This window comes from Lupinus angustifolius, chromosome LG03 (genome assembly GCF_001865875.1).
Source record: "Lupinus angustifolius cultivar Tanjil chromosome LG03, LupAngTanjil_v1.0, whole genome shotgun sequence".
NCBI classification, from domain to species: Eukaryota; Viridiplantae; Streptophyta; class Magnoliopsida; order Fabales; family Fabaceae; genus Lupinus; species Lupinus angustifolius.
Window position 1 is genome coordinate 15,826,625 of NC_032011.1, and position 14,159 is coordinate 15,840,783.

At 34.4% G+C, this 14,159-nt stretch overlaps 1 protein-coding gene across 1 annotated transcript; it reads left to right on the plus strand.

The window, feature by feature from the left end:
* LOC109343518 (translocon-associated protein subunit beta-like) lies at positions 1,758–4,480 on the plus strand. The gene is made up of 6 exons (XM_019581855.1): positions 1,758–2,072; positions 3,046–3,144; positions 3,255–3,363; positions 3,445–3,516; positions 3,631–3,636; positions 4,183–4,480. Exons 1-6 carry the CDS (start codon positions 1,882–1,884, stop codon positions 4,297–4,299), a joined length of 594 nt encoding a protein of 197 aa, XP_019437400.1. The 5' UTR covers positions 1,758–1,881; the 3' UTR covers positions 4,300–4,480.

The window sequence follows — 14,159 nt, forward strand, 5'->3', positions numbered from 1 at the left end:
AACTATAACAGATTTACTCGCATAACATGTTAAGTGTTGATGTGACTTCTCCATATTACATCGTAAGAATAATAGACACAAAATACAAACATGCTATATGTTACATGAGTTTCTAGCAAATTTACAGTTTACTAGGACTCAACAAGTCAACCGGCCATGGCAGCCAACATAGATGAAAAGGTTAACAATGATGATCAATGTATATAACACATTAAAGAAAAGGATAATGCGACAATTTTGGGATTAAGTCAGCAATATGGTGTTCTTGTTAGTATAGTTCAACAATCTAATTCAAAAAAAAAGAAAAATGAGCATACAACATGTGACAATGTTGTCAGCATACTTTGTACTATCTATAAGATTGAGATTGCAACTAAGAGGAAGGAGGAGGGAGGAGGGAGATGAATTAGTTGACTTAAAATAATAACCAATTTTTTTCTGCAAAATTGAGAGTTAAAGTACAGCGAAAAATATACGTAGAAAATTAATAATTAAAATGAAAGAGATAAGGAAGAAGAGAAGAGAGTACACAAGGATTTTTATACTGATTCACCTTCTTATCCACCGAAGGCTACGTCTAGTACTCTTGCAGCACAAGAGATTTTTTCATAAAGATTATGAGTTGCAATTACAATATCTCACCCCGAGATTTCTATATACCTTACACACTCTGTAATCCCTATTCACTTTTGGAAAAAACACCCTAATCCTCTTTCTTATCACACCTTGTGAAAGAAAGTATTATGCAATAATAAAGAAAGTATTCCAATTTTTTTATTGATTTGTTTTGGTATATTTTATGTAATTATGCACATAAATTTTATTTTAAATTATGGAGTCTTATAAAACACAATTTGAGTCTTATAAAAAATTGTTAAATAAAATCACTCATAACCACTATGTTTCCTACACAAAAATGAACTCTTACAATTCTCTCCAGAGCATATTATATACTATATACAGTCACTATATTATATATCATTCATTAATATTAACTTTTTGAAAAGTCAATAATGATTAAAAATAAATAATAAATAATGAACTAACAGTATACATTATTAGTGTATACAACATTTTCTCATTATAAATTCAATCTAGGTATATATATTAATTTGGTAGTAATAAAATATTTAAGACTCCATTAAATTCTCATATATTATGCTTATATAAAAAGTCAACTATTTGATTATATGAAGCCATCCTTCTTAGGAAGAAAGGATACTCAGGGAAAGAATTATTTTGGAATAGGGAAAGAATTATTTTGGAATAGGGGAGAGCATAGGAGGGTTGGGCGCAGTAAGACTTGTTTCTTACTCGACCCTAAATATTGATTGAGTCATTTTTTAAAATTTAGATTTGTTCCTAAACCCGTAGCTAATCTGATGATAGATATCCACCAGACCAGCCTAAGAACCCGAACTTAGACCTGATTAAATATAATGTATACTCATTTTAGATAAAACATTTTATTTTCTTGTTTATTATTATGGAGATATATCAAATAATATATATATTTATTTATTGTTGATCATGTATATACGATGAACAAATTAGAGAACAATGACATTTTTGATCAAATAAATATTATTATTCTGTACATAGATATATAGAGATACATAAAAACACGATGAATGCATAACTATGGGACGAATACGAGCTCAATTATGTTTGTTTCATAATCAATCCTAAATATTGGTTGAGTCTAATTTTTAAATTTAAGAATAAACCATATTTCAACATGATTAGTTCAGCTAAAAATGGAATTCCTATCCCTAGCTATAGGTATCAATTTAAGTGTCCAGATCCAAAACACGACCACATAATACAGCGACGAACTCTTCTTTTCTCTTCCAATACCACGCACTCATCTTTCTATCTCCAATGGCTGATCCAATCTCAAAGCCACTGATTCTTCTTTCTTTGTTATTCTTCATTCAATGCTTTTTCTCCAACTCACACGCTTCCTCTGATGTTCCTTTCATCATTGTTCATAAGAAGGCCAATCTCAACAGGCTCAAATCTGGTTCAGAAACTGTCTCTGTCATTATCGATATCTACAATCAAGGATCCTCGTACTCTCCAATCTCTTTCTCTCTTTAATTCCATTTCTTTTTATTTTATTTTAACATTTTCGTTTTCAATGTCTCAGATCCCAATTTTCTATTTCCATGCATGCTCTTGATTTAGTGCTAGAATTGTAGTTTTGGTAATTTTTCCAATTTTGTAAGAAATTTATGCTGGATCTTAGTCTAGTGGGCTTTTCTCTTTCTTTTTTTAGTTATTTATTTGAGTTGGAAAAGTAAGAAAGTTATAATCTTTGATTAGCTGGTAAGAAAACTAAAATAAAGGTAAAAATTGTTAATTTTGTTTGTAAGCTGATTTTTAAGCACTTGGGGCATGATCCTTTTGCTTGTACGAGTTAATTAATGGAAGGAAACTGGCGAATTTTGATCTTGTTGTTGAAGAAATGTGGAGTTCCTGTATAATTTAGTGTTACTTGGAGTTAATGTCGAATTCAATTGAAACTTTTTTGGTTGGTTAGTTCAATTGGAGTTTCAAAATATGGAGAAGTAAATTGCTAGTAACATGCTTATTTTGGGGTGATAACGAATGGTAGCCCACTTCACCGGACACCCACCTAGTCGGGTTTGGGGAGAGTAGATGTACGTAGCCTAAGAGCATCTCCAATGACAAACAACATTTTCATTCTTATTTGGGTCTCTTTATAATTTATTACACTCTTCATAAAATAAGAACAACATCTACTTTTTTCTCACAATGGAGAACAAAGTAAGAATGTTCTTATTATGTTAAGAAGAACCACTATGGTTGCTCTAACCCCTCAAGGCTGCAAGTAAAGCATAATTAATGACATGTCATAATTTGAGGACGGTGTTGTAGGATAAGCAAGTGGTTTTCCATTTTGTTTGTGACTTTGTGTCTAGAAGTGTTTTATGGTATCTAAATCTATTTGTTAACCTTCTTTGTTTCCTATAAGTTTTTACTTATCCTTCGTGCTTACCTTTTTCTTCCTTTTATTCGAAGGACTGCATATGATATAAGTCTGGCGGATGATAGCTGGCTAAATGATGCTTTTAACGTAATCAGTGGTAGCACTTCCAAGTCATGGGAAAAGCTTGATGCGTGAGTTTCATATTATTTGCTATAACTTTTTTGCTACTCTGTTAAACCTCGTTTTTGCTCTTATCCATTTTGGTTCAGTTCATTTTACAAACAAACCATGCTATTTTCAGTGGTGGTGTCCTCTCCCACACATTTGAGTTGGAGGTTAAAACAAAAGGTGTATTTTCTAGTGAACCAGCTGTCGTAAAGTTCCGCATCCCCACAAAGGCTGCTTTACAGGTTTAATTTATGTTAGCATTGTTGTCTATTTTCATTTTGGGTGAGCAAACTTTTCTTATCATAATAGTTGCTTTTTATTAGGAGGCATACTCAAGCCCGATATTGCCTTTAGATGTTCTTGCTGACAGACCTCCCGAGAAGAAGTTTGACTGGGTATGTTTCTTACACACCCGACTTTTACATGAATAAATCTCAAGTGCTTGTGTTGGCTGACAAACTCCATTTTTGTTTTCATGTAATCTCATTTCGCTGGACTTGCTTTTTCAGGCCAAGGTATGACAATTTTTGTCATATGTTCTATGTAGTTTTGATTGTCAAAATCATTATGTGATTGGCATAATTTTGAGTTAGCCCGAATCTGTGTTTTGGTATAGACGAAACTTATGTGTTGTTCTTTACATATGACACTTTTCTAAAAAAATGTAATATGTGTAATAGCTCATAAAAAAAATATAACACGTATAATAGTTGTTTTACTTGTTATGTTTATATTACATAACAAAACCACAATCACCCAATGAAAAGCACCTAAATTTTGCTCTTTTGAAATTCATTTTGCTTGTGAGCAATCAAGTATTATAAGATGGACAAAGTGGATCTCATTACGCATTCTGGCGCAATTTGATCCATTCTTGAGAAATGGTTGGTTTGTTAAGCTTGTGTGTAGCGACAAAATACAGTTAACTTTTTTCTATACTTGTGCACTCTATAGATGTGTTTACCAAGGCAATGCAGCCCTGTATCTGATCCATTATTTACTTTCTAAATGTATCATAGTCTAATGTCGTAACCTTAATGTCGAAATATTTTTCTCCACAGAGGTTGCTGGCTAGATATGGATCTATAATCTCGGTTATCTCCATCATGGTCCTGTTTGTATACCTAGTTGCTTCACCGTCGAAATCTGTTGCCAAAGGAAGCAAGAAAAAGCGTTAATCATGACCAGATCAGCTAGTACTTCGCAATCAGACAATTTTAGGGTACATCTTGAGATTCTCTCAACTTTCTATTTTTAGCTACTTCGAGCATGTGTTCGACTTTTTGAATCAATGGTCAAATGAGTTAGTGAGTGGACTAATTAATTTCTTATGACATAGCTATAGCAGTTGTTTCCTTAGCTTGCAAAGTATATTCATTTACTACTTGATCTCAGAAATTTTGGATTGGTTACCATATATACCCTTTGACAGTGATTTAAAATTGTGGACCGCATTACCTACTTGATGTTGTCGCAATATTACGGTTGTGGTGAATGCCACAATTGCATCACATTGCAATTGCGATGTGACTCCGAATCACAATGATATGGTTGTATCGAGCTACAATGCAGTTTTTTTAATCAAAAATATTTTTTAATCACAATATAATTCACATCACAACCGCCGTAATCTACATTGCAATGACCATAATGACCACAATCACAGTAACTGTTATTGCATTCGTAGTAATTGTTACCGTATCTGTGATTGCAACTGTAATTTATAACACTGTTTTGATGATCTTCAAGTTCCATTTCGATGGATGATGTATAGGGACATTACAAAATCAATCATATACGAGTTTTTAGCTTGCCATGGTAACTTTGCACAGCCTTCTCAACCTCTACTAGGCATTAGGGATTCGCATCCTTAAGAGTTTAGATATATCAATTCCTTTCTTGGTAGTTGATATTTGCAACATATGTGTTCAAGCAATTACAATTACAAAGTGAGATATATTGTTAAGAACTTAAACAGCAAACTCACAAAAGTAAGATAGCAACAGTATATTTAGGAAGACAAACATGGAATAGTGTATTATTTACTAGAAAGATGATGAAAACATTTGCAATAGAAGGTTCTATTGCAACAGAGCAAGGCTCTTAACAGAATGATCTAGGAAAAGATACTCCTCCTTCTCTCTCTTGCCTATTAATTTAGTAAAGTGTGCACTCAATTATCCCCTCATATTTTATCCTTTTGCTCTTGCCACCTCAGGATTTTCACATGTCCCCTTCTTTGCTTGTCTAGTATAGACTTTCCAAATCTTCGGCCCGTTTTCCTCATGTGTCAATCTGTTCTGGATGTTAGCTGAGCTCACCTCTGTATTTGCGATTCTAACATATATGGAATGAATAAGCACTTAAGTGACCTTTCACCCATTAATATCACAATTCTTTCTAGGGGTTGTGTGGTTTCATTTTGGTTCAAAAGGGGAGAGATATTAATGGGAGGGAATTGAGAGGGAAAACATTTTCTTTATTTGGCTAGGAATTGTGTATGTGTAGCTTGATGTTATATATAAATTGCCCTAAGTTTGAATATTTATGATATGAATTAACAATGCGATAATATTAAGAATAGAGTATCATGACCTCTGATCTATTAACTGACTTAATCAACTCAGATTAAGGTTTGGTTGTTATTGGTTGGGTAGGGATATGAGAAGCTTTAAAATGCTGAAATAATAAAACAAATTTCTAAAATTGTGTACTTTTGTTAATTATATTATATTAATTATTTTTTATGTTTTTTAATATTAGATATTATTTAAATATTTAATATACCATGTGGGCACCATCTTCTAGTTTTTTTCCAAGTAATGATGGAACTAAGGGTGCATAATTAAAATGTAAGGGATCTAAAATTGATAATAACAAGGAAAATGTGTTAAAAGTTAAAACAACCCTTAAGGTTAAGGTGAAGGATTGTGTACTTCAAATAATAATTTGTATTCGAAAAAAAATTATTACTTCAAAAAGTGGCAAACTAAGATTTCAAATTTACATTAACTTTATTTTAACCCTTTTAATAAAACCCTACAAACGTTAGAGGATGAAAATAAGATAAAGAATTCAGCTTCAAATAAGCCAAAATAATAATGACAGCAAATCAACATAAAGAGGGACTAAAACTGCAGTTGGGTCAAAATATTCTATCTAGACTCATATATAAGAAAAAATAACTAATACACACTTATTAGGAAGGTTAGTTCACTCCATTTAATTTTCTAAGTCTCAACTATAAAATAAATATTCTTATCTAAATTGCCCTTTTTGATTTTATATGAGAAAATATGTCAGTAATGTTTTTTTCTATTTAAAAGTTATGAGAACTTGTTTCAAGAGCAAATAATTTAAAATATAATTAAAATAAAATTTGAAATTGATTTTGAATATTTTGAGGATTTGTAACATGTAATAACATATAACTGTAAGTATTAGATGACAACTAAGAGGAGAGTGAATTAGTTGTTGGGAGAAATGATTGATTTTTTTGCTTGAGATATCAAAGTGTTTGAGTAGTTCAAGTGATCTTAGAAACTTTAAGTTCAAGTCACTATTTGACAATACCTTACCAAGTGCAATTAGATAATTTGTAAAGTGAGTAAATCTCTTTTAGAGATCTAGCATTTTCTCTTCAGGCTTCATGAGAAACATTTCATATTCCTGAGAGAGAGTATTAAGTCTAGACATTTTCACCTCATCAGTTCCTTCATGAGTGGTCTCTAGAGTATCTCACGTTTCCATAGCGGATTTGCAATTGATACTCTAAAGAATTCGTCAATTCCAAGGGCTGAAGTGAGAATGTTCTTAGCTTTGAGATCATATTACACTTTCTTCTTATATTCATCATTTCAAGAGGATTTTGGTTTTACTTCCCTTACAACGTTAACAACAGCTAAATGTTCATAAGGTCCTTCCTCAATCGTATTCCATATGTCCAGGTCTTGAGATTCTATAAATATTTTCATCCTGATTTTCTAGAAATCGTAACATTCTCCAACGAAGCTTGGAGGGCGACTGATGTTGGAACATCCTCCCAAAAATGATCTCGAGGACATTTGTGAAGTAGGATCAGTTTGAGAATAATTTACCCAAAATAAGCTCTGATACCAATTGTAAGTATTAGATGGCAACTAAGAGAGGGTGAATTAGTTGTTGGGAGAAATGGACAATTTTTCTGCTTGAGATATCAAAGTGCACACAAAGAGAGTAGAAGAAGAAGAGTACATAGTGAATTTTTATACTGATTCACCTTCTTGACCACCGAAGGTTACATCTAGTACTTTTGCCACACATGAGATTTTTTAACTACATAATTTGAGTTGCAATCACAAATTCTCTCCCCAAGACCCTTATACCTTACGCACTCACAATTATCTACCCTTGGAAAATAACATTTCCAAGTGAACTATTTTCCCCTTCTCACCACACCCTTATGATGAAAAGTTAACAACAAGATGAGAATATATCAATGACAGAATTGTCTTTACAAGTTTGACAATTTGCCATAACTTGCGATCCTTTTTGCTCTTAATATATATGTAGTAGACAATGCTTTTATATGTTTGAAACATTAGAACTTAGCACTTAAAGAAACTTCAGAAAATCTAAAAGTTTGGAAACAAAGTTGCAAAAGAGTGTAGAAATTGTTAACTAAGATATGAAAATTCTGTGTATCACTTGTGTTACGAATTGAATGTCTCAATGCCTTTAAATAGGCTTCCAATCAGTCAAAATAACCTTCCATGAAGAGGAGATGCGATTGGAATGAAACTCATTCACTTTGGATGAAAGATGTTCATTTAAATTTGAAAATATGGTTTCCAACAACTATGGGTAATCGATGGTCATGACTGTGTAATCGATTGCCAAAAGTTTCTGTCCAAAGTAATAATCAATTAATACAAGTAATAATCGGTTACTCAATGCCAGTTATGCTTTGTAACTGTTTTCTTAGTCAAGTAACATGTTACTTAGTTCCAGTAACTTGTTACCAACTAGCACACAATTCAGGTAACCTGTTACCCAGATCTAATAACATGTTACTCAGGTCAAGTAACATGTTACTCAGGTCAAGTAACATGTTACGTAGGTCAAGTAACTTGTTACTTAGCATATTTGACATTGTTTCAAGAATTCTTCAATTCTTTTCGAAATAGTTTTGATTTCTTTGAGCCTTGCTACTAATATATAAATTGAGAATAAGGATAGAAGTACCTATTAAAGACTTAAACTCTATTTTTCTTGAAGCTTCAATCTCCTATGTCTTCATAGTCTTCTTCATTTTACTTTTTTTGTGATCTTGGTGTCTTCATCAAAATCGTACCAAGGTCACGAGCAAGATTTTCTTCATAATAACTTGTTAAATTTTAGTTATGTTTTAGATCTTCACATACAAGTTTAAATCTACTTATAAACGGATCAAAAATAAGTAATAATGATAAGATGATAGTTACAAAAGTAATAAAATAATAAGGAAGTCGATAGTTTAAATCTTACTCATTATAAATATTAACATACTAATATCTACCTATAATAAAGTTAGTCTAAAACAAAACACACAAGTTGAGATATGATCAAAGTTATGACTAAAAAATGTAAAATAACATATGAGAGGTGCTTGGTTGCTTTTCCAAAATTAACAATAACCATGAACCAAAAATCATCCTCATCAACTGTAACAACCAAGATAAAATTTTCTGATGGATTCTCCCTCGTTATTATTGGGTTGACAACTCTAATCATCATATGGCTTTGTTTGGTTCATGAAATAAAATGAAAGGAAAGAAAATAGAAATGAAAAGTTGGAAGGAAAAACACAATATGTGTTGTGCAATGGCTCATATCTCTAGATAACAACAATACAAGTATGGACTTGGGCTGATGTAAAGGGGTCGGGATAGAGGACTATATATTTATGTTATGCAAAGCTAATGTAAACAAGGAGAAGAATGATCAAAACACAAATCCTAATTCTCTAATAATACATAGTGGTAGCCTCTCAATGCTCTCGGGGACGTAGGCACAATTGGTCGAACCTTGTTATCAAATCCCTTGTGTTTTTCTTATTTCTCTATACTCTTTTACTATTTGATTGCTCACTTGTTCCCAACAATTGGTATCATATGGCTCTTAACCTAGGTGCCAAATTCGAGGTGGGGAAGTTTAATGGAACTGGTCATTTTAGATTGTGGCAAATGAGGGTTAAGGATGTGTTGGCTCCATAAGGTCTATCAAAGGCGTTGTGTGAGAATAAATCAGATGATATGGATCAACTAGATTGGGAAGAGTTGAAGGAGAAGGCTATAGGAACCATACGACTTTGTCTATCAGATGAGGTGATGTATCATGTTATGGATTTGACGTTACCAATAGAGGTATGGGAGACATTAGAAAAGCAGTTCATGTCCAAGTATAACAAATAAGTTGTATTTGAAACATACTCTATGGCCTGAATATGCAGGAGGGTGCTGATTTGCAACATCTCAACACTTTTAATTAAATGATGAATGACTTGCAGAAACTTGATATGAAGGTTTATGATGAGGGCAAAGCAATAATATTACTGTGTTCTTTACCAAATTCCTATAAAAACTTGGTGACAACATTGACATACGTGAAAGACTCAATCAAACTGGATGAGATCATATTTGCACTTCTGTCCCACACTCAAAGAAGACAGAATGTAGGGAAAGGGTCTTAGGGTGATGGTCTGTATGTGAAAGGGATCCAAACGCGTGGGAGGACAAAAGGCAGAGGAGGTCCTGCCAAAGGGAAAAGACCAAATTCCAGGGGCAGAACACCAGTAGAGTGTTATAAGTGCAAACAGACTGGGCATTACAAGAAGGATTCTCCCAATGAATGAAGTCCTAGCATGACGGTGGGAAAGATGAAGTATATACATCTGCAAATGTTGCACAGAAAGATGACTCTAGTTACTATAGTGAAGTTGATCTACTATCTGTATCATCAAATCATAGTACATATGAGTGGATACTTGACACTGGTTGTTCACACCACATGACGCCAAATAGAGAATGGTTCACCACATACGGGGCAAACAATTTTGGTTTTGTGTATCTCAGAAATAATAAAGCATGTGGAGTTATTGGCATGAGACAAATCAGAATTGTGATGGATGATGGGGTAGTGAAGACGTTATGTGAGGTTAGGCACATACCAGATTTGAAGAAGAATTTGATTTCTTTGGGAACATTACAGGCCAAAGGATTTAGCTATAGAGATGATGGGGACAATGATATTCTTCGAGTATGCAAATATGCTCTGACTGTGATGAAGGGTAAGAGGACTGCTGGGAATACTTACAAACTGTTAGGGAGAACAATTGTAGGTGGAGTTGTTGGAGTGGGTGAAGAGATTTCAGTAGATTCAGACCATGGTGCTACAAAATTATGGCATTTGCGTTTGGGTCATATTATTGTGTGTGGCATAACAAAACTATACAAAAGAGGATTGTTTAGGGGAGTCAGCAAATGCAAACTAGATTTGTGCAAGTATTGTGTACTTGGGAAACAAAAACGAGTTAGTTTCAAGGTTGGCCAACACAGGACTCGGGGTATTCTAGACTATGTCCACACTGATGTATGGGGACCCACTCATAAACCATCCCAAGGAGGTTCTAGGTATTTTTTTGCCTTCATTGATGATGTTTCTCGCAAGGTCTGGATATATTTTATGAAGCATAAGTCATAAGTCTTTGCATAGTTCAAGGTTTGAAAGGTAGAAGTCGAGAACCAGACTGGTAGAAAAATCAAATACATGAGGTTAAACAATAGTATGGAGTACAAAGACTCACAGTTTCAGAAGTTCTGTGAGGAACATGGCATTAAGAGGCACTTTTCAGTGAAGAAGACTCCTCAACAAATAGTGTTGTAGAGAGGATGAATAGAACTCTTATAGAGAGGGCCAAATGTATGAGACTGAATGTTGGACTTTCCAAAGGATTTTGGATAGAGGAACTTAGTATAGCATTCTATGTCATCAATAGATCACCACGAGCTTCATTGGATGGTAAAGTTGTAGAAGAAGTATGGACAAGTAACCCAATCAATTATAATATGTTATGTATATTTGATTGTCCTGCTTATGTACATGTACCTAGTGATGAACGATCTAAACTTGATCCAAAGTCAAAGAGGTGTATCTTCATTAGATATACCAAAGGTGTGAAGGGATTCAAGTTCTAGGATCTAGTTTCCGAAAGGTGGTGCTGAGCAGAGTTGCATTATTTAATGAAGATTTCATGTTGAAACAGTCAGTTGTAACAGAGGTGCCCAGGCCAAATGGAGAGACTTTGATATCAAATATTATTCGAGCGAGCAATGAAACGGTTCAGGAAAATAAAGGCAAGGAACCATGCACTAGTTCAAGTCAAGAACATGATGATTCTCAAGCGTAGAGTTCAGGTGTGCAGGAGTATTTGCTTGCTAGAGACAGAGATAGGCATCCTATCAAACCTCTAGAGAGATATGGCTTTAGTTGCTCTCCATATCAGTTTCGAAGATCCATGTAGCTTTCAAGAGGCTATAAACAACTATGAGAAAGAATAATGAATGGGTGGCATGATGGAGGAGATGGAGTCTCTATACAAGAACCAAACTTGGGAGCTTGTCTCATTTCCCCCAGACAAGTGTACAATTGGGTGTAAGTGGGTTTACAAGAGGAAGCCAACAATATCAGAAAAAGAAGGGGAAAAGTTCGAGGTTCATCTTGTAGCAAAAGGGTATTCACAATAAAAAAGGGATCAACTACAATGAGATTTTCTCCCCAGTGGTGAGACACACTTATATCAAGGTAGTGCTTGCCTTGGTAGCCAGTCGGGATATGCGATTAGAACATATGGATGTGATGACTGTCTTTCTCAATGGTGAATTAGAGGAGAATTTTACATGACACAACCAGAAGGGGTCAGTGCAGCTGGACAAAGTCACTTTGTTTGCAAGTTGAAGAAGTCTCTATATGGGTTGAAGCAGTCTCCTAGATAATGGTACAAGCGGTTTGACACTTATATGTTGAAACTTGATTACAAGCATTGTGAGTATGATTGTTGTGTTTATGTAAGAAGACTTGATGATGGTTCTTTTATTTTTCTGCTACTTTATGTTGATGATATGTTGATTGCTGCTAATCATTTGAGTGATATCAATGAGCTGAAATTCATGCTAGGTAAAGAGTTTGACATGAAAGATTTAGGGGCTGCTAGGTAGATTCTTGGGATAGAGATTCACACGGATAGAGGAGCTAGAAAACTATGGCTCTCCCAGCAAAGCTATGTTGAAAAGATCTGAGAGAGATTTGATATGAGCAATGCTAAAGTAGTGAGCACTCCCTTGGCAAATCACTTCAAGATTTCCCTAGATTAGTGTCCAAAGACAAAAGAAGAGAAGAAGTACATGTCAAAGGTTTCATATGCCAGTATAGTGGATTGCTTGATGTATGCTATAGTTTGTACTAGACTGGACTTGACACAAGACGTTAGTCCAGTATGCAAGTACATGTCGAAACTAGAGAAGCAACATTGGGAAGCAGTAAATATATTTTTAGATATTTGAAGGGGACCACAGGTGTCAGTATCATGTTTAGAAGTCAACAGAGTAAGCCTTCGGTTATTGGTTATGTTGATTCGGACTATGCACGAGACTTGGATAATAGAAGGTCCGCAATGGGGTTTGTCTTCACCCTTGCAGGTGGACCAATTATGTGAAGATCATCAGTTCAGTCTGTTGTTGCTATATCCATAATTAAAGCAGAGTACATGGTAGTTGGTGAATCTTCTAAGGAAGCCCTATGGCTTATGAGGATGGTAAATGAGTTAGGCATTGAGCAAGATGGAGTTCCGCTAAATTGTGATAGTGAGAGTGCTATCTTCTTGGCAAAGAACCAGGTGTATCATGCTAGGACCAAACATATTGATGTGAGATTTCACAAGATTAGAAAGTTGGTAGCTTGTGGCCAGATACTATTACAGAAGGTTCACACTTCAGAAAATGCACCTGATATGTTAACCAAGCTAGTTACTGTGGACAAGTTCAGTCATTGCCTGAGCTTTCTGAACATTCATTGATGTTAGACTATGGAGCGCCCCCAACCCAGTGGCGGAAGATGGAGATTGATGATATTCGCCAAGGTGGAGATTGTTGTGAAATGGCTCATATCTCTAGATAACAACAATACAAGTATGGGCTTGGGCTGATGTAAAGGGGTTGGGGTAAAGGACTATATATTTATGTTTTGTAAACCTAATGTAACAAGGAGAAGAATAGTCAAACACAAATCCAACTAAGTATTTTCATACATAACTCAATAAAGATGGAATTCAGAGTTTAAGTTCATGGAGAAGTGTCAATATCACCATGAATATCAAAGATCCTCATTATTCCTACTTCCTAATATTTACATCTTATTTCCAACTTACTTACATAAATCTACAAACTAAGAAGATTAGAAACTATTCTAAGAAAATACATTGTAAAAAATTCAGTTCCTAACTCCCTATGTACATCTATATTTTCAAATGGCATCTTGGGTATCTTTTTATGTTTCTGAGTCTTTCCCCAGCGTTGAGCGCAGAAATGGTGCATTGAGCGCACCTCCTTCCTTATCATACCCTTCGCATGGCTTCGTCTATGCTTAGCATGGCTTTCCTGTAAGACTGAGATTGCAACTAAGAGGGGTGAATTATTTGACTTAAAATAATGGTAACTTTTTCTGCAAAATCGAGAGTTAAAGTGCATCGGAAAATATATACAGAATATTAATAAGTAAAATCAAAGAGATAAGGGAGAAGAGAGTACACAATGATTTTTATACTGGTTCACCTTCTTGTCCACGGAAGGCTACTTCAGGTACTCTTGCAGCACAAGAGATTTTTCCACTAAAGATTACGACTTGTAATTACAATATCTCACTCCGAGATTTCTATGTACCTTACACACTCCTTAATCATTATTCACTGGAAAACACCTTTCCAAGTGATTCTAATCCCCTTTCTTATCACACCCCGTGAAAGAAA